The sequence below is a fragment of the Myotis myotis genome, unplaced genomic scaffold (genome assembly GCF_014108235.1).
Source record: "Myotis myotis isolate mMyoMyo1 unplaced genomic scaffold, mMyoMyo1.p scaffold_m19_p_2, whole genome shotgun sequence".
NCBI lineage: Eukaryota > Metazoa > Chordata > Mammalia > Chiroptera > Vespertilionidae > Myotis > Myotis myotis.
In genome coordinates, this window is record NW_023416324.1 from 35613480 (window position 1) to 35635690 (window position 22211).

A 22211-nucleotide genomic window follows, 5' to 3' on the forward strand; every position below is an offset into this window, starting at 1 on the left:
TGGCATGATTCAGACTGGATAACCTCAGTGTCCCAAGTTACCCAAAATGGAAAAATATTATGATGGAAATGCAGCTTTTAATTCTAGACAGAGGAGTGGCTGGCCAGGTGGCCGGGATGTCAGTCAGGTAGACAGTCGACGGGAGTCGGTCAGGAAGTCAAGCAGATGGTAGAAGACAAAGTGGAGATAGAAATCAATCAAGAAGCAGGGGCCACAAAGGGAGTTTTGACTGAGAATTTAATAGCTAATGTACAAGTGTGTGCTTCACTATTTCTGCCTAATCATGTACATTATCCACCAAAAACTAGGTCATCATAGTTGCGGTATGTGTCTGCTATTTGCAAAGAAGTTGATTGTATTTAAAAAAACATATTTCACAAAAATGGATATAAACAAATCAACTTATCCAGTTAACCTTTGAATAATAAAACCTTTTTTTAAATACATATTTTTATTGATTTCAGAGAGGAAGGGAGAAGAAGCGAGAGATAGAAACGTCAATAATGAGAGGGAATCATTGATGGGCTGCCTCCTGCATGCTCCGCACTGGTGATTGAGCCTGCAACCCGGCATGTGCCCTGACTGGGAATTGAGCTGTCACCTCCTGGTTCATAGGTCAGTGCTCAACCACTGAGCCATGCTGGCCAGGCAATAAAACTTTTTATTGTCTATTTTTTAAGAAAAGATATTTTGTACACTGAAAAGTGCTACTAATATGAGTTATTACTTTGTCATGTACAATTTGGAAGTGGCAAGCTAGAGAAAGGTACAATGATAATTATAAGCTGAAGAGATGCCTGACCAGTGTGGCTTAGTGGTTGAGCGTCAACCTATGAACCAGGAGGTCATGGTTCAATTCCTGGTCAGGGCACATGCCAGGGTTTCGGGCTCAATCCCCAGTAGGTGGCATGCAGGAGGCAGCAGATCAATGATTCTCTCTCATCAATGTTTCTATCTCCCCCTTCCTCTCTGAAATCAATAAAAAAATCCTATATAATAAAAGGGTAATATGCAAATTTACCCTAACAGTGGAATGACCTGGAATGACCAGTCGCTATGACATGCACTGATCACCAGGGGGCAGACATTCAATGCAGGAGCTGCCCCTTGGTGATCAGTGTGCTCCAACTCGGGGAACTCCACTCAGCCACATGCCGGGCTGATGGCTGCGAGCGCAGTGGTGCTGGCGGGAGCTTCTGCTGCCTCCTCAACAGTGCTAAGGATGTCCGACTGGCGGCTTAGGCTGTGGGGAGTGGGCCTACGCCATCAGCCGGACATCCCCCGAGGGTTCCCAGGCTGCCAGAGGGATGTCTGACTGCCATCTTAGGCCTGATCCCCCAGCCTAAGTCAGGGCACATGCTGGGTTGCAGGTTCAATCCCCAGTGCAGGACATGCAGGTAGACATCCCCCGAGGAGTCCTGGACTGCGAGAGGGCACAGGCTGGGCTGCGGGACTACCTTGAGTGCACAAATTTTCATGCACCAGGCCTCTAGTCCACCGGTTGCCAACCAGTGGTCCGCAGACCAGTGGTGGTCCATGAGGTCCAAAAGGTTGGCGACTGCTGTTCTAGTCTATAATAATAAAAGTGTAATATGCTAATTAGACCAGACGTCCTTCCGGACGACCTTCTGGACGAAACTGGGGATGTGAGGGAAGCCCGGGTATCAGGTGCCTGCCAGTGGCTGGAGGGAAGCCCGGGTCCTGGGTGTCAGAGGGAAGCCGGTGCTGGCAGCCGGGGGGGGGGAGGGGTAGGGGGAGGAAGGCCTACTCTTGCACGAATTTCATGCATCAGGCCTCTAATATATATATATGCTGAAGAGTTGAATTAATGAAATGAAATTGGCCTGTGGAGGACTAGTCATAGCCATTTGATTTTAGGTCACTCATTCAGACTTTTGACAGAGAAGATGGTGACCATAGACAATTCTGCTCCAAATGGAACAGGAAAAAATTAGGATTTAGGTAAAGGAGAATTCAGTGTAATTTCTGTTTCATTTAGTCACTATTTACTGAATACCTATTGTGTGCCAAGAACTGGGGATATAATTTTTTTTTTTTAAAGACGTGGTATCTTCTCTTGAGAAGCTGACATTTAGTAGGGATTCACAGCAAAGTAGTTTCTCAGCCAAGGTCTTGAAGGATAAAAAGGAGTTTGCCAAGACAGAAGTATTCCAGACATAGGGAGCAGCGCTGGCAAAGGCATGAAAGCGTGAAGTAGCATTCCACACTCTGAGAGCTGCACACGTTTCAGCATGGCAGGAGCTTAGGTTCCATGCCTTGTTCATGACTTGAATAAGATTCCTCTGGTAGGCTGGCTTTCAACTTCTTAGACTTCCCATACCCACTCTTTCATCCTCATTCTCAGCTGATTACTTTGTTGCGAAATCCTAAGCCATTAGACCCAAACTTCCTCATCTCCCATCTCAAGATCTGTAACCCTGTGGAGAGCCACACCCACCTGATCCTCTTCCCTTAAGTCTCCTCCTTTTCCTACATCTCATTCCCCTGCCACCTCAAGACTTCCCTCCTTGTAGCTCCTTTCCCTGGTTCATTACCATCGTCAGGCTAACATGCTCAGTATGTTAACCTTAAAACAAAAACAAACTTTTTGATACTATACTCCTCTCCAAAGACCACTCCATTTCATTGTTCCCCTAAAAGTAATGTCTCAAAAGAGCCACACTGTCTCTTTCCCTCTTCTATTCACTCTTTAATTCACTATAATCTGACTTCTACCTTCCACCACTGACTTAAAATTGCCTTTGTCCAAGTCACCTGTGCTCTCCATGTTGCCAAATCCTGAAGGTGCTGGACATAGTTTACTCCTCCCTCCAGATTCTTCCTGCCCCGTCAGCTTGTGTGACACCGTGCTCTACTGGTTTTCTTCTTGCATCACTGGCTCTGCTTCCCTTCTCTCCCAGACTTCTAGATAAGGGAGTTCTGGTGTTGTCCTGGGCTCTCTTCGTTCTCCCTTGTTCTCTCAAGAGGAGCTTATCAGTTTCCATGGATTTAAATATGTTCATTATGTTGATGATTATCTCCATTTTCTCTCCAGCCTGGACCTCTCTCCTCTGAGCTCCAGACTCTCATGTCCAACTGCCTTCTTGTCTCAGAAACATCTCATACTTAATGCACCTAAAATGGAACTCAGTCCCTCGTATTTCCTTTTATCAATAACTGGCATTGCTATTCTGAATCATCCTTGCCCTTTCCCCTACCACTTAGGTTTCCCTCATTCTAGCTGGATTCCAAAATTTATTTTGAATCCACTTCCTTCTCTCCATCTCCACTGGCCACCTGCCTCCACTGTAGTCCAGACCATCACTTCTTACTTGGACCAGCCTCCTAACCCGCTCCCCACCTCTGTCCTTACACTCTTCACCCCAATTCATTCTGGATACTGTTGTAAGAATAATCACAAATTAAACGATTTCACTTCCCTGTTTAATCATTTCCGTGGCTTCCCAGTTTCCTACTTTGTTGTGCATGATCTGGGCCCAGCCTACTTCTCCAATTTCATGTCACCGTCTCTGCACTCACTGTGCCCCAGTGACACTGGTCTGTTTTACTTTCTTTTAACATACCCAAAGCTGTTTTCTCATGGACTTGGCAGTTTCTTCTTTGAATGGCTAACTTCTTTTCTTCCTTTAATTAGGTCTTGCTTAAATCCATCTGCTCAAAGATGTCATTCCTTGATTGCCCTAAAAGTAGGTTCTTCCTCTTTTTGTTTGCTTCCTAACACTTGCAATTGTTTTGTCTGTTTACTTCCTTTTCTTCTCCACTGAAAAATTGTAAACTCAGTGAGGAGAGGGACTGGGCCTGACTGCTGTTATACTCCTAGTTCCTGGAACAATGTCTGCCATGTAGCAAGCACTCGTTAAATATTTATAAAACTAGAAGCCCGGTGCACGAAATTCATGCATGGGGGTGGGGGTGTCCCCCTCAGCCCAGCCTGAACCCTCTCCAATCCAGGACCCTTTGGGGGACATCCCTCTCACAATCCTGGACCGCTGGCTCCTAATCGCTCACCTGCCTGCCTGCCTGGTTGCCCCTAACTGCCCCCCCCCCCCCACTGCCAGCCTGGTCGCCTCTTACCCCCCCCTCCCCCCACCACCAGCCTGGTTGCCCCATGCAGCCTGCTGTTCAGTCGTTTGGTCGTTCTTCACTTAATGCCCCTGCCAGCCTGGTCGTAGGCAGCCATCTTGTGAGGGCATGAGGGTTAATTTGCATATTACCTCTTTATTATATAGGATGATAGAAAGAAGGAAAGGGGAAGGAAAAAAGAAATAGGTGGGTAAGGAGAGAGAAAAAAAGAAAAGGAAGGAGGGAGGGGAAAGAAAGGAAAGGAAAGGCAGGGAAAGAAAAAGAAATTCTTACGGAGCAACTGTTACACTCTTGACTCTTTCTATATCCTTCCTGTGTTGTTCCAGTTATGGCCCCAGCCACCACCAGCATGCTTGCAGTATGTCAGAGGAATTACCTGTCATCCTAAGGTGCCCTCATCTTCCTCAGACCCCCCAAGTTTCTAACACTTGAGGCTCTGGAGCACATAACAGTCATGCCTGTCATTTTTCATACTTTGGATTCCATTTAATTCTGAAAGTCATTGGCACTCTCACCTTCCTTCCTACCTCCTCACCAGAGGTGCACAGAGAGGACGTATCTGGCTCATAATCATATAGCTAGTGAGTGGAGAAAGCCCTTAAATTTCAACTGACGCCTTTGTGGCAATAAAGACTGTTCCTTCTGCCACATGAGGCCATTTATTTATAGTGGTTCCTTAAGCATCAAACAACCAATACTCAGACAGATGGTTGTTAATTTGTCAATTAAGAATTGTCCAAACCTATAGAGAATTTTATTTATAAGAGTTTATTTGAGTCAACACTGGTGACATATGCCAGGAAGCAAGATCTCAAATGCTTCAGAGAATGACAGTTTCACAGTTTCTTTCATGCACTGAAATTAAGGAGGGAACATAAGGAAGATTACATGAGGGTAGGAGAAAGCAAGGCGATTATTAACATAGATGCACAGAAACAGTGGACAAAGAGTGCTACGGCAAAGATAAACCTTTTACTAAAAAGTTATGTGCCTGGGGCATGAATGCCCACCATGACATTACCAGTAAGGAATTTATGATCAGATCACCCTATGAGGTGACTTTTCATAGAACCCCTTTTTTCACCCACAAATTCATATATTGAATCCCATGTAAACAGTGAATCTCAAGTCCATCCTCTGCTTATTCCACACTTCCTTATGAAACCTGTTCTAATCACCATCATTCTTGCCTGGGCTTTGCAGTAGCCTCTTAACTAGTCTCCCTGCCTCCCCATTTGCCCCTTACAGTCCATTTTCTAACTGGCAGCCAGGTTTATTTAAAAAAACACACATGTAAATTGGATTATGCTACTTTCCAGTTTATACTCTACAGTTCTCATTACACTCGAAATAAAACCCAGACTCCTACTCATGACCTAGAAAGCCCCTCAGTATCTTATCCTGCCCTGCATGTTTCTGTGACCTTGGATCCTCCTACTCTGCTCTGCTCCAGCCATACTGGTTTTATAGTTTAACCGCCAAGCCTCAAGCTCTTTCCCCACCTAAACACTGACGTAATTCAAGTATCTCCTCCTCAGAGCGGCCTATCTGACTAGACTATCTAAAATACAATACCTAATACAAATAAATATACTTTCTCTATATCCCCTTAACCTGCCTTATTTTCTTCATAGTAACTATTCTTTATTTTTTTGCTTGTTCATTGCCTCTCTCCCCCACTAGCATTTAAGCTTCATGAGGGTAGGTTCTTTGGTTTACCACCTTTTCAAGGATTGTGCCTAGCACCTAGTGATTACTCATATTGGTGGGGGGGAAAATGGGGAGTAAGACTTGTTTTATGGGTTTAATAACAATTTTATTTGGGTAAGGGTCATAACATCTGTTTTTAGGGTTTTGGAAAATTAAACTGTATAAATGTTGAAAAACCTAGTACCTGTATGACTCCATGGACTGAAATGAAGTCTTTTCCCCAATTCTTTTAGAACTCATCAAATTGAAGCTGCTCCAACCAGCGCTGCAGTTGAAGGGTTTAAAGCAAATCTTGTCTTTAAGGAAATTGAGAAGAAGCTTGAAGAGGTAAGTAATATTTATCTAAAATACTACCAGAGGACCCAGAAGCTAGAGAAGTGCCTGTAGATTTCAGGTGCTGCATGAAGTGGTACAGTTGAAAATTTATATCATATTGTCGAGTATTGAATGTATTTTTTTTAAATATATATTTTATTGATTTTTTACAGAGAGGAAGGGAGAGGGATAGAGAGTTAGAAACATCCATGAGAGAGAAACATCGGTCAGCTGCCTCCTGCGCACCCCCTACTGGGGCTGTGCCCGCAACCAAGGTACATGCCCTTGACCGAATCGAACCTGGGACCCTTCAGTCCTCAGGCCAACACTCTATCCACTGAGCCAAACTGGTTAGGGCTGAATGTATTTTTGATATCTGAGTATCTATTACCGTTTCCCTGTAATTCTGATAAAAGTGCATTTCAGAGATATACAAATTTTCCAATTTGAGTTACATAAGGAACTGTAGTAAATTGCCATTAAGATCGTAACTCTTTCCCTAGCTGGTTTGGCTCAGTGGATAGAGCATCAGCCTGCAGACTAAAGGGTCTTGGATTCAATTCCGGCAAGGAGACATGCCTGGATTGTGGGCCTGATCCCCAGTGGGTGACGTGCAGGAGGCAGCCAATCAATGATTCTCTCTCATCATTGATATTTCTATCTCTCTTTCCCTCTCCCTTCCTCTATGAAATCAATAAAGATATGTTTTAAAAAATTAAAAAAATAAAAATTGTCAGAAGTCAGAGCCATTTAAAAAAAATATCGTAACTCTTTTCTCCATCTTTGTCAGGAAGGTAATAATTATGGATAGAGTTTATATGTGAAGGGATTATAATTTATTTTGGTTTAATTTTATTCTGGGTTAAAAATATTTTACATAGAACCATTCAAAAGAATATTTAAAGTGAACCTTTAAAGTTACCTAATATTAAAACTCTCAAAAAGAAATCTTTTATGCCTGAATTTTTCAAAGTAGTTTTAAATTTGTTTTTTTCTTGTAAAAATGATGCTAATTTTTAAAACCAAATAAAAATTTTAATTTTAGTTTACTAAAATTTTAACAATGGTTGGCATTCTTTCAGACATCTCTTTATGTATACGAACATACAGTTTCATATAACTAGGATCATACAATACATGTTGAGTTTAAAACTATACTACATATGCAGATCTATTTTTATGTACAATAATTAGTTCTTGATAGAGAATAATCATACTAAGGTAATCTAACTGTAACGCTATCTCCAAAAAGAAAGTTACTTTCTTCAGGCAAAATAAGATATTTACTTAATTGTTTCAAACCTAAAGGCACTTGGGATTTTATTATTGACTAGTGGCCCAGTGCACGGATTCGTGCACATTGAAAGGAAATTAATTAGAAGAAATATTTTAATACTAGAGACCCGGTGCAATCACCAGTGGGGTCCCTCGGCCTGGCCTGCAGGGATTGGACTGAAACTGGCTCTCTGACATCCCTCAAGGGGTCCTGGATTGAAAGAGAATGCAGGCCAGGCTGAGGGACCTCACTGGTGCATGATCGGGGCCGGGACGGACCATGGGAGGGCTCCAGGGTGTGTCCGGCCCGTCTTGCCCAGTCCCGATCAGCTGGACCCCAGCAGCAAGCTAACTTATCAGTCAGAAAATCTTCCCCCTGGTGGTCAGTGTGCGTCATAGTGAGTGGTCAAATGGTTGGACACTTAGCATGTTAGGCTTTTATTATATAGGATCTCTATAAGAGAAGTGTCAAGCAAATTCACGATCAACAATGACAGATTGAAACACACGTGTGCAATTGGCGCCAGCGAGAGCTTTATATGTATCACATATGTGCGAGTCAACATTTATTTTTAAATTGCCAGTGCGCGTCATGTGTACCGGTCAGTCAGATGGTCAGATGGACATACGTTCAGTTACTTAGCCTTTCATATATATAGATTTCAATTCTGAGACCAGTAAGACACAGTTACACCCAGAGTTGCACAATTCCAATTGCATATCTACTAAGCTGATCAAAGTGGCTGAAATAAAGAAAATGATTCAAAACATTTGAGCTATGTATTTCACTCGTGTTAAAGCCACAGTGTGAATGACAAACATTTTGCTTATCTCATAATTCTCTTATTATAGGACAGAGGACTTCTTAGCATTTAAAGTGATTGCATTGTGTATGTATGTGTGAGGGGGAGAAACAGCTAATGTTTCGTCAGCTAATGTTTGTCTTGACAAAGCACCCTGCATTTCTAGGATTTCCATAATGCTCAGTAACCTTTCTGAGGATGAGATGGCCAGTGCTGACAGTTGTTCTGGGCAGGCAGGCAATGGTCCACTTGTCCCACCACCGTCTTGTGGGAATACACCTGCATGAGACTACCTTTTATTTTATAACCTGCTTTTTCCTCTTGACAGTATGTTTAATGCCATAAACATAAATCCTTACCATCAGTTTTTTAATTATTTTTTTAATATAATTGATTTTTCACAGAGAGGAAGGGAGAGGGACAGAGAGTCAGAAACATCGATGAGAAACACCGATCAGCCGCCTCCTGCACACCCTTCACTGGGGATGTGCCCGCAACCAAGGCACATGCCCCTGACCGGAAATCGAACCTGGGACCCCTGAGTCTGCAGGCCAACGCTCTATCCGCTGAGCCAGACTGGTCAGGGCAGTTTTTAAATTATTTTTATTTTATTTTTTCCAACACCATTTATCTCTTCTTCCACCTTCAACTATGCTCCTCCCTTCTTCCCCCACAGTCACCACACTGTTGTCCATGTCCAGGCTCAGTATCTCCATCCTCTCCCCTCAAAATCTCCCCCAACAGAGCTGCTTGCCTGCTCTCTGTCTATGAGTCTATCTCTGTTTTGTTTATTAGTCCAGTTTGTTCATTAAATTCCACATGTGAGTGAAATCATATGGTTCTTGTCTTTCTCTGACTTGCCATCAGTTTTAATGACTACATAGTACATGTTTGAATGTATGTACCATAATCTGTTTAACTAGTCTCCAGGATAAATGTCAGGTTGTATTTAAATTTTGTAAGTAAAACATTAGTTTAATAAATTCCCTTTTGTGCTCATTTTTAAGTACTTAATGCAATGATTACCTTAGCATAAATAATTAAAGGGGGGAATTGCAGGTAGTTGGATATGTGTGTTTTGCATTTTGATACATATTGCCAAATTATACACCAAAAAGGGTACTAATTTACAAGTTTAATAATAATTCATGAGAGTGACTTTTTCTTTCTTCAGATCTTCTCCAGTACGAAGTTGGCTGGTTTTTTTTAAAAAAAATCTTTGCTAATCTAGTAGGAAAAAAATCTCATTTTTAAAAATTTCTTTCAAATGTCCACTAAAATAAAATTGGGCTATAAGGGCTCAGCTTGAGAATTTTTTTTTAAAATTAAATCTTTATTGTTCAGATTATTACATTTGTTCCTCTTTCTTCCCCCATTACTCCCCTCCACCCAGTTCCCTCCCCACCCACTGTCCTCATCCATAGGTGCACGATTTTTGTCCAGTCTCTTCCCGCATCCCCCTCACCCCTTTTCCCCCCAAGAATAGTAGTCCACTCCCTTTCTATGCCCCTGATTCTATTATAACTACCAGTTCATTCTGTTCATCAGATTATTCACTTGATTTTTAGATTCACTTGTTGATAGATGTGTATTTGTTGTTCATAATTTGTATCTTTACCTTTTTCTTCTTCTTCCTCTTCTTAAAGGATACCTTTCAGCATTTCATATAATATTGGTTTGGTGGTGATGAGCTCCTTTAGCTTTTCCTTATCTGTGAAGCTCTTTATTGACCTTCAGTTCTGAATGATAGCTTTGCTGGATAAAGTAATCTTGGTTGTAGGTTCTTGGCATTCATCACTTTGAATATTTCTTGCCACTCCCTTCTGGCCTGCAAAGTTTCTGTTAAGAAATCAGCTGACAGTTGTATGGGTATTCCCTTGTAGGTAATTGACTTTCTTTCTCTTGCTACTTCTAAGAGTCTCTCTTTGTCTTTTGCTCTTGGCATTTGAATTATGATGTGTCTTGGTGTGGTCCTCTTTGGATTCCTTTTGTTTGGGGTTCTCTGCACTTCCTGGACTTGTAAGTCTATTTCTTCACCAGGTAGGGGAAGTTTTCTGTCATTATTTCTTCAAATAGGTTTTCAATATCTTGCTCTCTCTCTTCTTCTGGCACCCGTATAATTTGGATGTTGGTACGCTTGAAGCTGTCGCAGAGGCTCCTTACACTATCTTCATATTTTTGGATTCTTTTTTCATTTTGCTTTTCCGGTTGGGTGTTTTTTGCTTCTTCGCATTTCAAATCGTTGACTTGATTCTTGCAATCCTCCAGTCTGCTGTTGGGAGTCTGTATAATATCCTCCATTTCAGTCAGTGTATGCTTAATTTCCAGTTGGTCCCTTATCATAACATCGAGGGTCTGACTAGTTTTCTTGAGGATCTCGCTACATTTATCGGAGATCTCACCAGTCTTTTCGAGGGTCTTACTAAGTTTATCGGCAGCTTCTAGAAAATTCTTGAAAAACCTTAAAAGTGTGGTTTTGAACTCTATATCCAGTCGTTTGCTTTCCTCCATTTCTGTCATTTGTGTCCTATTTCTTTGTCTCTGCATTTTTTGTGCTTCCCTGTGTTGATGGAGTGGCTTTCTGTACTAGGTGTCTTATAGGGCCCAGTGGCTCAGCCTCCCCAATTACCTGAGGTGGACACTCTTGGTACACCCCCTTGTGGGCTGTGTGCACAGTCTTGTTGTAGTTAAGCCTTGATTGTTGTAGGTATCACTGGGAAGAATTGACCAATTGGCTGTGAGAATCAGTTGTGTCTGCAGTGGGAGAACTTCTGAGCTGGAGACACCCTTCTGGGGCTAGACTTGCTTCAGTGGGGCTTTGGTGCTCACTGAGTCTGCCCCCTGAGTGTGTCCCTTATGGGTCCGAGGGGTTGCAATCTGGATGGTCCCACTCTGACCACCGGGTATACTGGCTCCTGGATCTTTCAGGAGGTGCTAATCTAGCCTTTGCCTAAGGCTACTCAGCAGGAGCTCAGCTGTGAAGGAATGCAAGTTGCCCTGGGGCCTTGGGCCAGCTGCAAGTTTGTTAGGTAATTTTCATATTGCAAAAGCCTCTGTGCACAGCTTGGGCGGGGCGGGGTCCCAGGGGATCAATAGGGCGTAGCAAACAACTATGGCTGATGGTCAGTCCTTCCCTAAGAGGCCCGAGTCTCAGTGTCCGGGTAATCGCTGCAAGCACCTCTGAGAGGAAGCCGCCCTCGAGATGCGAATGTTGCCAGACAGTCTAGCCTCTCTCCGTATCAGTCAGGGTCCCCAGAGACTCGCCCAGAACTGGAGTTCAGGGCAGTAGGGAGTTTGAGACTCCCTCCCGATTGAAAAAGCCAACCGTGTCCTCAGCCGCCAGCCCCCTCCGTGTCTGCCTCCGTACCTGTGGTGCACCGAACTTCCGCACCGCAGCTCCTCTGAGTCCCGGCATGCTTTTCTCTTTCCTTCTCGTTGTAGTATTTCCACTCAGCCAGCCTTCTTGTGGTTCTGGATGATGCCCTTTCTGTCTTTTAGTTGTATTCTTGAAGTGGTTGTGCGAGGCAGCAATCTCCGGTGTTTACCTATGCCGCCATCTTGGTTTCTCGAAAAATTTTTTTTCATGCCACCAACAGAGTAACCCGTAGTATAGTTGCTCCTGCCAAGTTGCCTTATTTTTTTTTTTTTTTTTTACTTTATTCTGTTTCAAAATATAAAATAAAAATAACTAGTTTAGAGAGTATCTGGTATGGCTAGATGTCAACCATTGGATACTTCATTATTGGGATTAACAAAGCAGGGCTGTTTTTATTTCACAGTCCTCTTTTAGCTTTGCAAATGTATGCTTCTTGCTCCCATTTTAATTCTTTTCTCTTCCTTCCATAACTTCACTTGCATGGACCTTGTCCCTTTGTTTCTTTTCTCCTTCCCACGATTGTCAGTTTCCTAAATGTTTGCAAGACCAGAAAGTGAAAGAAAGTCTTGGAATCTTTTGTCAATTCATGCATTTTCTTCCTTAGCAAAGGAAACCCGGCAAGATATTTTATTTCCACTTTTGTCGTTGTTAGCAATACCCCATTGCCCGTCTTTGAATTCTCCTAATTTTTTGTTCTGATTATGTTTTCGACAGGACCTACTCCTTGACCTTTTACCTACTCAGAAAGAAGTACTTTACAAGCAGGCACTTAGAACTTTGTTAGTATTAATGATCTCCGGTTTGGCAACAAATGTGTCTTTGCTTTCCCCTTTTAACTCTCTCCCTCCCTCTTCAGTTGAAATGTTTTATTGACCAAAGGATATAAGTCGATCAGATGGTTCTGAAAATTAATCTACATCTGTGTTAAGGAGGTGGGAGGAGTTTCTCTCCAAGTGTATAGGTAGAATTCTAAATGTTGGCTGACGTTATTCATGCTGCTCTAACTTGTTGGTGTCTGTCATCGCTCTCTCTATTCTGGAGACACTGTGCAAGCAGATGGCATGGTTGCACCTACAAGTAGCCATTTAGGAGACGCTGGCCCCAAAGAAAGCGTGGCTCTAGAATGGCCCAACACACCAGCATTTTTAAGCCACTCTTCTAAGTTGTCTCCACAGAACCATGAGGGATAAAATATCTCAAGGAACGTGGAGAAGACTTTGGACTTTCTTTTAATTCATTTATGATGACAAACTGCTTTCATAGTCTAAAGTTTGAAGTATTGATGTAGTCTGCTTTGCAGTATGGTATAGTCAATGGAAAGACCATTGAATTTGGTGTTAAACCAACCTAGGATTGAGTTCTGGTTGTTCTAGCCCAGGGGTGGGTAAACTTTTTGACTCGAGGGGTGGGTAAACTTTTTGACTCGAGGGCCACAATGGGTTCTTAAACTGGACTGGAGGGCCGGAACAAAAGCATGGATGGAGTGTTTGTGTGAACTAATATAAATTCAAAGTAAACATCATTACATAAAAGGGTATGGTCTTTTTTTTTTTTTTTTTTTTTTTTTTTTTTAGTTTTATTCATTTCAAACGGCCCGATCCGGCCCAAGGGCCGTAGTTTGCCCACAGCTGTATAGCCTGACCGTGAGGGAACAGAGAGTTTAGTGGGAAGAGAAACATGGAAAAATTTTCCAGGAAAAAATTACTGCTTTAGCCAGAAACCTGGTATATATGCAGAGGGCTATCACAGTATCCAGCAGAGACAGGAAAGCCTTCCCAGAATATTGAGCATGTGAGCTGAGACTTGGATTGGTGAGATTGGGGTAGGAATGGAGAACAGGAGGAGGTGAGTGACCCAGGAAAGGGCATGGGCAAGGGCCTGGGGATACCTGTGTTCCTGGAATTTAAAATGATCAGTATTCTTAGAACATAAAGTCTGAGGGACATTAAAAAGTGTCTGAAAATAACAGATAAATATCCTTCAGATCATGAAGAATCTTGAATAATATGTAAGGACACACTTCATCCTATAGTCTGTGGGGAGCCATTTAAGAAACCCAAACCTGAAAGTGTTAGGTGTGTTATGTAAGGATTAGATGGATTATGTTAGATGAATTACTTGGCGGCTGGATAGAGAATAGTCTGAAGGATTTTTAATCTTTATGAGCCTCAATTCTTCTTTTCTGCTCAATGAGCTAATATTAATGCCTGTGCAGCTACTTACAGGGTTTTATGAAGATTAAAGAAAAAAGTATATAAAAGCATTTAAAAACTTTATAGCCCTCCAAAGATTATTATTATTGTTAATATTTTTTCCTAAAGTTAACTTAAAATAATTTGAGTGAGACCTTATAAGGGAGGCCAAAATAAGAGAATTTCTCTTTCACTTAAAAAAATCTGACAGTCATTTGAGTTTCTTGACATAAGGGAAGTATTGGTAGTTGATTTTAGGACATCACATGTAAGAAATGCCTCCATGACTGTTGAGATAAGTAGGCCTAGACTAAACAATTTTAGAATAGCTTCTTTGGAGTCCTAATAACCATGGTTGATTCTAGATAGGTTCAAGTGTGTTATCTATGTAGATGAAAAAGATTGACACACCCACTAGGATAGCTAAAATAAAAAAAAGACATAAAAATGTTATTGAGGATGTGGAGAAATTGAAACCTTCATCCACTGCCAGTAGGCTTGTAACATGGTGCAGCCACTTTAGAAAAAGAGTGTGGTAGCTCCTAAAGAAGTAAGACATCTTATGAGCCAGCAGTTTCACTTCTAAATATATACCTAAGAGAAATTAGAGCCTATGTCCATACAAAAACTTTTACACTACTTCTCCTTTTTAGCTAGTATTGTTGATAGTAATAGCTGCACAGGAGAAAGAACAATCAGCTGATGAATCACTAAACAAAATGTGCTGCATCCATACAATGGAATATTACTGAGCCACAGGAAAGAAGGAATTACTGTTGCATGTTTCAACCTGGATAGACCTTAGAAACATTATGCTTAGTGAAAGAAGCCAGTCACAAAAGACCATATATTGCATGATTCCATTTATGTGGAAAGTCCACAATAAGCAAATCCACAGAGACAGGAGTAGATAATGGTTGCCAGGGACTAGCAGGAGGGAAGAATCAGTGTGGAGGGGTGATGCTAATGGGTATGGGTTTCTTTTTGAGGTGATGAGAACACTCTAAAGTGAGGTAGTGGTGTTGGTTGTACAACTCTGAATATATTAAAATACCACTAAATTATACTTTAACCCCTAGAGTGCCGGGGAGCGCGATCGCGTTCCTCCTGTCTTTTGCCAAAAGTGCCGGGAGTGCTATCAAAGCTTCGAAATGGCGTCCAGTTCTAAGTCTGCTTTTATTAGTGATGATGATATTGCTAAATATGTCAATGTAGTAAAGGTTTCCTTAAGTTTTTGAATAATGTAATTTCATTTACTTGCGATTCATAATTTTTTTCCTAAACTGCTGTAAAATCAGCAAAAATGCCTTGGCAATTTTAGCATAGTTCCTAGGATATTGGTTGGCACTCAAAGGGGTAAAAGGGTAAATTTTATGGTATGTAAATGATATCTCGATAAAGCTGTTATAAAACAAACAAAACACAACAAGAAGGAATAACTTAGATCAGGCTCTCTGCATCTGCATACATAGAAATAGAGGTTAGCATCTGATGTTAGCTTATGTAAATTCCTCAGGGATAATAATTATTTGAGTACTTCAGGCATTTATCATAGTGCCTGAACATAGTAAACACTTAAATCTTTGTTAAAAGAATGAAATGATACCAAAAGGAAGAATCTTAGAAGTAAATTATCATAGGGATATAAGGATAAAATAAAAAAGGTGAGAAATAAAAACTATTAGAAATGATAAGAAAACTAACTAAAAAGGTAGCCAGTTCCAAAATAAATAAAGATTAATATATTTTCTATAAATTTGTAGTAACACAGTCATAAAACATAATGGGAAATATATTATTAATAAGAGCAATATGAAATACTTAAGAATCTACCTGGCGAGAAATGTATAAAAACCAATGTAAGGAAGAAAAAGGCAAAATATTGCCAAGGGGCATCAAAGAACACTTGAAGATATACCATATTCATGGATGGAAGAACTTAATATTGTAAAAATGCTACTTCTCCCCTAAACAGATCTGTATATTTTATGTAATCCCATCTAAATTTTACAGTGTTATCAGGGCGGGAGTGGGGGTGGGGTAGAATTAACTAAATGATTAAAATGTATATCTAAGAAGAGGAAAAAGTCCAAAACAAATGCAAGAATAGCCAAGAATATTTGGAAGAGAGTAATTGTGTTGGGGATTTACTATACTAAAGAGTAAAGTATATTATAAAGTCATAATAGTGGCACAGAAATAGCAGACAGATCATAGAGGAAAATAACAAAAAGAATGCTAACATTTATTGAGCAACTACTCTGTGCTTTATAGGTATTTACAAAATTTAAATTTCATACAACTCTGAGTTGTATGAACACCACTGTAATTATCTTCATTTCACATCTAAACTGAGATTCAAAGAAGTTTAGTAACTTGCTCAGGGGAATGTAAGTATGCAGTAGAGCAGGAATTTAAACCTATGCTGAATCAGATGCAGTGTTCTTAAGTAGCAAAGATTAATTCTAGCAACTTAATCTTATACAAATGTGGCTATGCAAAATTATTTAGAGCAACAAATGTTACAGCATTGTTATAAGAGCCAGAAGTTAGAACTAATCTAAATATCAAGCAATAGAGTATCAGTTAAATATAATACACTTCTATAATTAAATACTATATGTGATATTTAAAGTTATGTAGAAGAATATTTAATGATACAGTAATGAGGATAATGGTATTAAATAGCAAAGTGGATTATAAAACAATATATATAATATCCCATATGCTCAAATATTTTCTGAGTGATGAAATTATGAATTATTTATTTTTTCTTTTTTGCTTATTGATATTTTCTAATTTTTCCACAAAAATTTTTCTCTCTAAAGAAAAATAATTGTAATAAAATGATTATTTTATTATTTTATTTTTAAAGTGTGTGAGGTTGTTGTTATTCCTTCACCCTGCTAGTTGGCTTCGCTGTTCCTCTGTTTTCCTCTAGTCCCCTGTGTTTCCCTTTATCCCAGTATATTGTCATAGTCGTCATAGTGTATTATCACTCACCCCTCTAACTCCTACTTCTATATTCTTGACGCCCAGAATAATGTCTGGTGCCAATCATTGTTTCAATCAGTAAATATTGCAGTATGGGAAGACGAAATAGCATGGGAATGAAGGGGAGAGGGAGGGGAATTGGAACCAAACTACAGAGATATGTATCTGAGATTATTTTTTCAGCTTCATTCTTCATGATCCAAAAGTAAGTTGTAGATGGTACATTATTTGCATAATTTTATATACTAATCCAGAAAATGGGTTGACCCAAAAAGACTTTGATCTCAGAACCATGTATCTTTAATGGTGGGAAACAAACAAAAATGTATGTAAAAGAATTTAACTGAAAAAAAAAAAAGAGGGAGTGGGGATTCATACATTAATGGAGATGCCAGAGTGAATCTTTCAGAAGTTATTGAGACAAATGAAGGCTGTTTCGGTAGAGAATGCTGTCCTGCCACCCCCATCCTCCTTTTCCTTTCACCAGTTGTATCCAGAAAGCCATTTTTAATGAAAGGCTTGGCAGATGAGGGAGCTGTTGCCTGGTTGCTTTTCAGACTTTTCTGGGTAAAAGATCTTAAGGGAGCTTGGGGACTGCCCCTGCTGGCCCAGCTGCTCACGTCATGTATCTATTTAAACATTTAATTTGACTGGGGGAAAAGCCAGAGAAATGAGCTTACTATAACTCCTAGTGTTATTCTTCTTTCCAGGAAGGGGAACAGTTTGTGAAGAAAATCGGCGGAATTTTTGCCTTCAAGGTGAAGGATGGCCCTGGGGGTAAAGAAGCCACCTGGGTGGTGGATGTGAAGAACGGCAAGGGATCAGTGCTTCCCAACTCAGGTCAGTGCAGTAATGGCTTCATTTACGGAACACGTCAGTTCACAGAGGAAAATGGAAGTCTGCTTTGGTGTTCCCCAAAAAGGGCGGCATTAGGACCTTGTTAAACTAGTGAATCCGTGGGAATCGGAATAGGTCACAGCTGTCTCCTTTCAAAGATTGGAAAACTCTGTCACAGAGTTGCCAATCTTAGGCTTTGAAATTAGACAAACTTGGGTTCAGGTCCTGGCCTTGCCACTCACAGATTTGACTTTGAATAAATTATTTGACTTCTGTGAGCCTCAGTTTTGTGATCTGTACCTCGGAATAATAAGTGGTACCTGTTTCACAGGTTTGATGGGAGGATTAAGAGAACATCTAAGTAATCAGTAAAGAACATGGTTCAGTGTATGGCTACGTGGCTTGAAAAACCTGTCTATACTCACTGTCTCCACTTCCTCTCAGCCCAGTCTTTCTTTTTTTTTTTTTTTTTTTTTTATTTACTGTCAACCATTTGTTCTATAGCTTTCCATTTCTTTCATCCCAGTCTTTCTTGAACCCACTCTAGTCAGCTTTTGTTCACTATCCCACAGTTATTCTTGTCAAGGTGACTGGTGACCACCATGTTGCTAGATTCCCAGCCCTTATGATATTCTTCTTCTTCTAGGCTCTCCTTTTTCCTACTGTCTACTCCTTCTTGGCCTCTTCCTGTTTTCCCCTCATCTCCAAATTTCTAAACATTGGAGTGCTACAAGGCTGAGTTCTATCTACTGGGGATCTCATTTAGTCTCATTCTTTTAAAACAATCTCTCCACTGATGACTCCCAGATATCATCAGCATGGACTCAGCCACTGAACTTCAAGGTGTATATTGACAAGTTTATACAGTTGCTTAATTGACAAGTTTACTTTGGATATTTAATAGGTATCCCCAAACCAACATGTAGAAGAATGAACTCCTGATCTTCCTCCCACTCCCTTTTAATTACGTACTCCTCCACTGTCTTCCCCATCTCGACAAATTATTGCTCTATCTTACCAGTTCCTCAGTCCAAAAACCTTGAGGCCACCATTGGCTCCTCTATTTCTCAGACTCCGCAGTCTACTCCATCAGCATGTTCTGTCCTCCTCTACCACTACCACCTTGGTCCAAGCTTCCATCACTTTTTTGCCTGGTCTCCCTGTTTCTAACCTTCCCCCTGCAGATTTCTTCTCCACACACCAGCTTCAATGATCCTTTAAAAACTTAAGTCAGATTGTGACCCTCCTCTGCTCAAAATGGTACAATGGCACCACCTGACCTGACCCCAGCTTTCTCTGTCTGACTACACTCACCCTCACTTTGCTCCAGTCATACTGGCCTTCTTGCTGTTGCTTGAACATGGGGTCCCACTCAGGAGCTTTCTACTTTGTCCCCTCTGCCTGGAATTGTCTTCTCTCAGATGCCCTCATGGCATGGTCCCTCATTTCCTTTGGATCTTTATCCAAATGTCACCTTCTCAGGAAGCCGTTCCCTAACCACATTTTTAAAATCACACCCCAGCCCTGACCGGTTTGGTTCAGTGGATAGAGCGTCGGCCTGCGGACTGAAGGGTCCCAGGTTCGATTCCGGTCAAGGGCATGTACCTGGGTTGCGGGCACATCCCCAGGAGGGAGTGTGCAGGAGGCAGCTGATCGATCTCTCTCTCTCATTGATGTTTCTAACTCTCTATCCCTCTCCCTTCCTCTCTGTAAAAAATCAATAAAAGTATATTTTTAAAAAAATCACACCCCTATTACCATTCTTTATTTTTCTTTATGGTACTTGTCACCATCTGATATACCATATAATATTTTACTTACTATTATTGACTTGCTTACTGCTCATCCTCCCCCTCCCTTTGAATTGCCTAGAATAGTACCTGACACATGGTAGACCCTCAGTAAAATAAATAATTTAAAAATGGACAACAGAATGAATGAATGGTGCTTAGTAAGCATTCAGTAAGTGGTAGGTGTATTGCATGTTAGGTTTCTCTTGTTGGAGAGAGACATCATAAGAAGTATGATGGATATGAACCAGCTTTTCGGAGGGTTTAAAATATCATGCTTTGAACTTTGAAAGTGATTTGACGTATAATCAAGCCATTGGGAATCTAAAGCTTTTTTAAAATAGAGAAGTGAAAGTCAGAGCTGTGTTTTAGAGGATTGAGCTAGTGCAGTAGACTAGATGAATTGGGAAGAGAGAAATCAGAGGAGAGACAGCAACTAGGAGGATGCATGTTGCCATTGTCTGAGCAGGAAGGGTCGCCTGAGTGTGGGCAGTGAGAAAAGGGGAGGCTGTTACAGGGCCACTGCCAAGGATACTGGGTGAAGTTGGGACCTAGAAGCTGCATAGGAGAAGGAGTTCTATCAAAGATGGTAGAGTTCATTACTGATACATTCTTGAGGGTGCTCCTGGAGGACAGGCTGACATCAGGAGCACAGGTGGAAGGAAGGTTAGCCTTAGCAAGGAGGGATGGGTCCTCCTTTCTCTGAGAAGGTAGATAAGTATTCAGGGGCTTTTTGAAATAGATAGGAGGTGGGCAGAGCTTCTGGAATAGAGTTTAGAGCTTGGTGACAGGAGAAAATGTAAAGAGCAATGCTACATGCACTGTTAAATAAGGAGTCAACTAAAGATTAATTGAAGGAAAAGCTGAGCAGTAGGAAGGCCATCCATCTGGTGTGGAAAGGATGGCATTGTTGTGAGAAGTTCCTGGATTATATGTGTAGTCTTTTTTCTCAAAATGAGTGGATAGAAAATGGCTATATGTTTGACTTCTATGAGCTGCTTCATCTAGATTCTACCTTTTAGAAATAAAAAGAACTTTTGGGAAATAGTGCCTTTTTTTTTTTAATGACTGAATAGTTATAGATCCTATGGGATTATATTCTGATACTTCCAGGCAGATGTTAAGGTGATTTCATTTTTTTTTCTGTTTTGTTATTGGTGTTTGTCATGAGAGATAATATGTTTATGGAAAGCTATTGCATAATCTCAGGAAAACCTTGTTCCTTGCATAAGTACTCTGGCAATGAGCTCTCCCTTCATTAGGTGCCCCATCCCAGACCCGAAGGGATTTTACCCTGGAGCAAGGTAATTTCTGCTGAAACTGACACATGTTGGCAGCCAGGAGTGGTGCTGAAACATGGACTTACTCAGTAAAAGCCACCACTGGAAATTGCCAGCTCCTTTTACATCAGCCAACAAGTGCCCGTTTGTTAGAGATCAGCTACATTAGAGCATTAATAACCTGTCCTAGATTGAACTGGCATCTTAGAGAATTGCTAGTACGTTTGGCATGCACATAGTGTTGAGGGATTAACTTACTGTTAACAAAGAATTACTTAAATGTATTTCATTTGCTTATTTTCTAAGAGTTTGGTAATAATTATACTTTAGACTTTGTGCATTTTCCATAATTTTTTTTCCTGCCTATGTGCCCATGAATTCTCCTCTTCTTTGAAGCAACTCACATAGCATATCTTCAGGAAACCAAGTTTCATTAATCTGACATGACACATTATTCTTTCATTCCTTTATTCTGCCCTGTGAGCACTTACTGGAGTTGTCAGTTCTGCCCTTTCGTGGGGAACGTGATATAGAAAGCCTCAGCATCTCCCTTCCCCACGGGATAGTAGACAGAGCTTAGCCTGTAGAGACACCCACGCCTGGGTTCAAACCTTGGCTCTGTCACTTATTAGGTGTCTATCTTCCCTGAGTCCAATCGCCTCATCGAGAAAATGGTGAGAATAATTTCTATTTATGGAACTGTTGTGAGGATTAAATGAGATAGGGTACATAAAGCACGATAGCTTAGTAAGTGCTCAGTAAATCATTGCTTCCTTCCCAACCCAGATATTAAACATTAATTTTGATCAAACACATTAGACTTCTCTAAGACTCTGTGGGGAACTAGAACGCATGGGATCCATCAGATGCTGATGATTTGGTGAAGTTCCCAATTAAAACTGAGCTGTTGAATGGATTTGTATCCTTATAACAAGAGGGAGCATAAAGCCTAAGAGATGGGAATATGGGCTTCAGCTGCAGGAATCTGGTTTCACACCTGGCCCAGCTGCTTATAACTTGAGCAAGTTATTTGACCTCTCTGGCCCTCATAGAGTTGTAACGATCAACTGAGTTATGTACGTGAAATGCTTGGCATAGCAAGAGCTCAATAAATGCTGATATTGCATCAGCAGCAATAGCAGCAGCAGCAGCAGACTTCACTTCCTAAAGCCACCTTTCACTGACTAAGAGTCCTTTCTTGGAATACTATGATCAAGTCCAACTATAAAAGTCCAACTATCTCAATTTGCTGCTTTTTTTCTCCCTTCTCTTTGATGTTATATATCTACAAGAGAATTGGATTTTCAAGATTGTCAATTCTTTCATTTTCAAGGCTTCATACCTTTTTCCAGTAATAAGGGAAACTTTTGTAGAGGCAGAGATGGAATGGCTATTGAATCTCATTCTTGTTAGGGGCTATCTCTGAGTTGTAAGATATATAATAAAAACTTTTTATTTCAATCTTGTTTTAGCTATTTAATAATACAGGCATGGTATAATTTAACAGTTTATCCCTGTCTTCATCTGTTTGGGCT

The 22211-nt window shown here is 40.8% G+C and overlaps 1 protein-coding gene across 3 annotated transcripts in view; it reads left to right on the top strand.

Moving 5' to 3' along the window:
* Positions 1-22211, top strand: part of SCP2 (sterol carrier protein 2) — a 111067-nt gene that overhangs the window by 83079 nt on the left and 5777 nt on the right. For 2 of the 3 annotated variants that reach the window (XM_036349060.1, XM_036349059.1), the window contains 2 exons: positions 6048-6141; positions 17480-17609. In XM_036349060.1, coding sequence (XP_036204953.1) covers positions 6048-6141; positions 17480-17609 — 224 coding nt within the window. The remainder of the gene's footprint in view (positions 1-6047; positions 6142-17479; positions 17610-22211) is intronic. The other variant, XM_036349061.1, reaches the window with a different exon arrangement.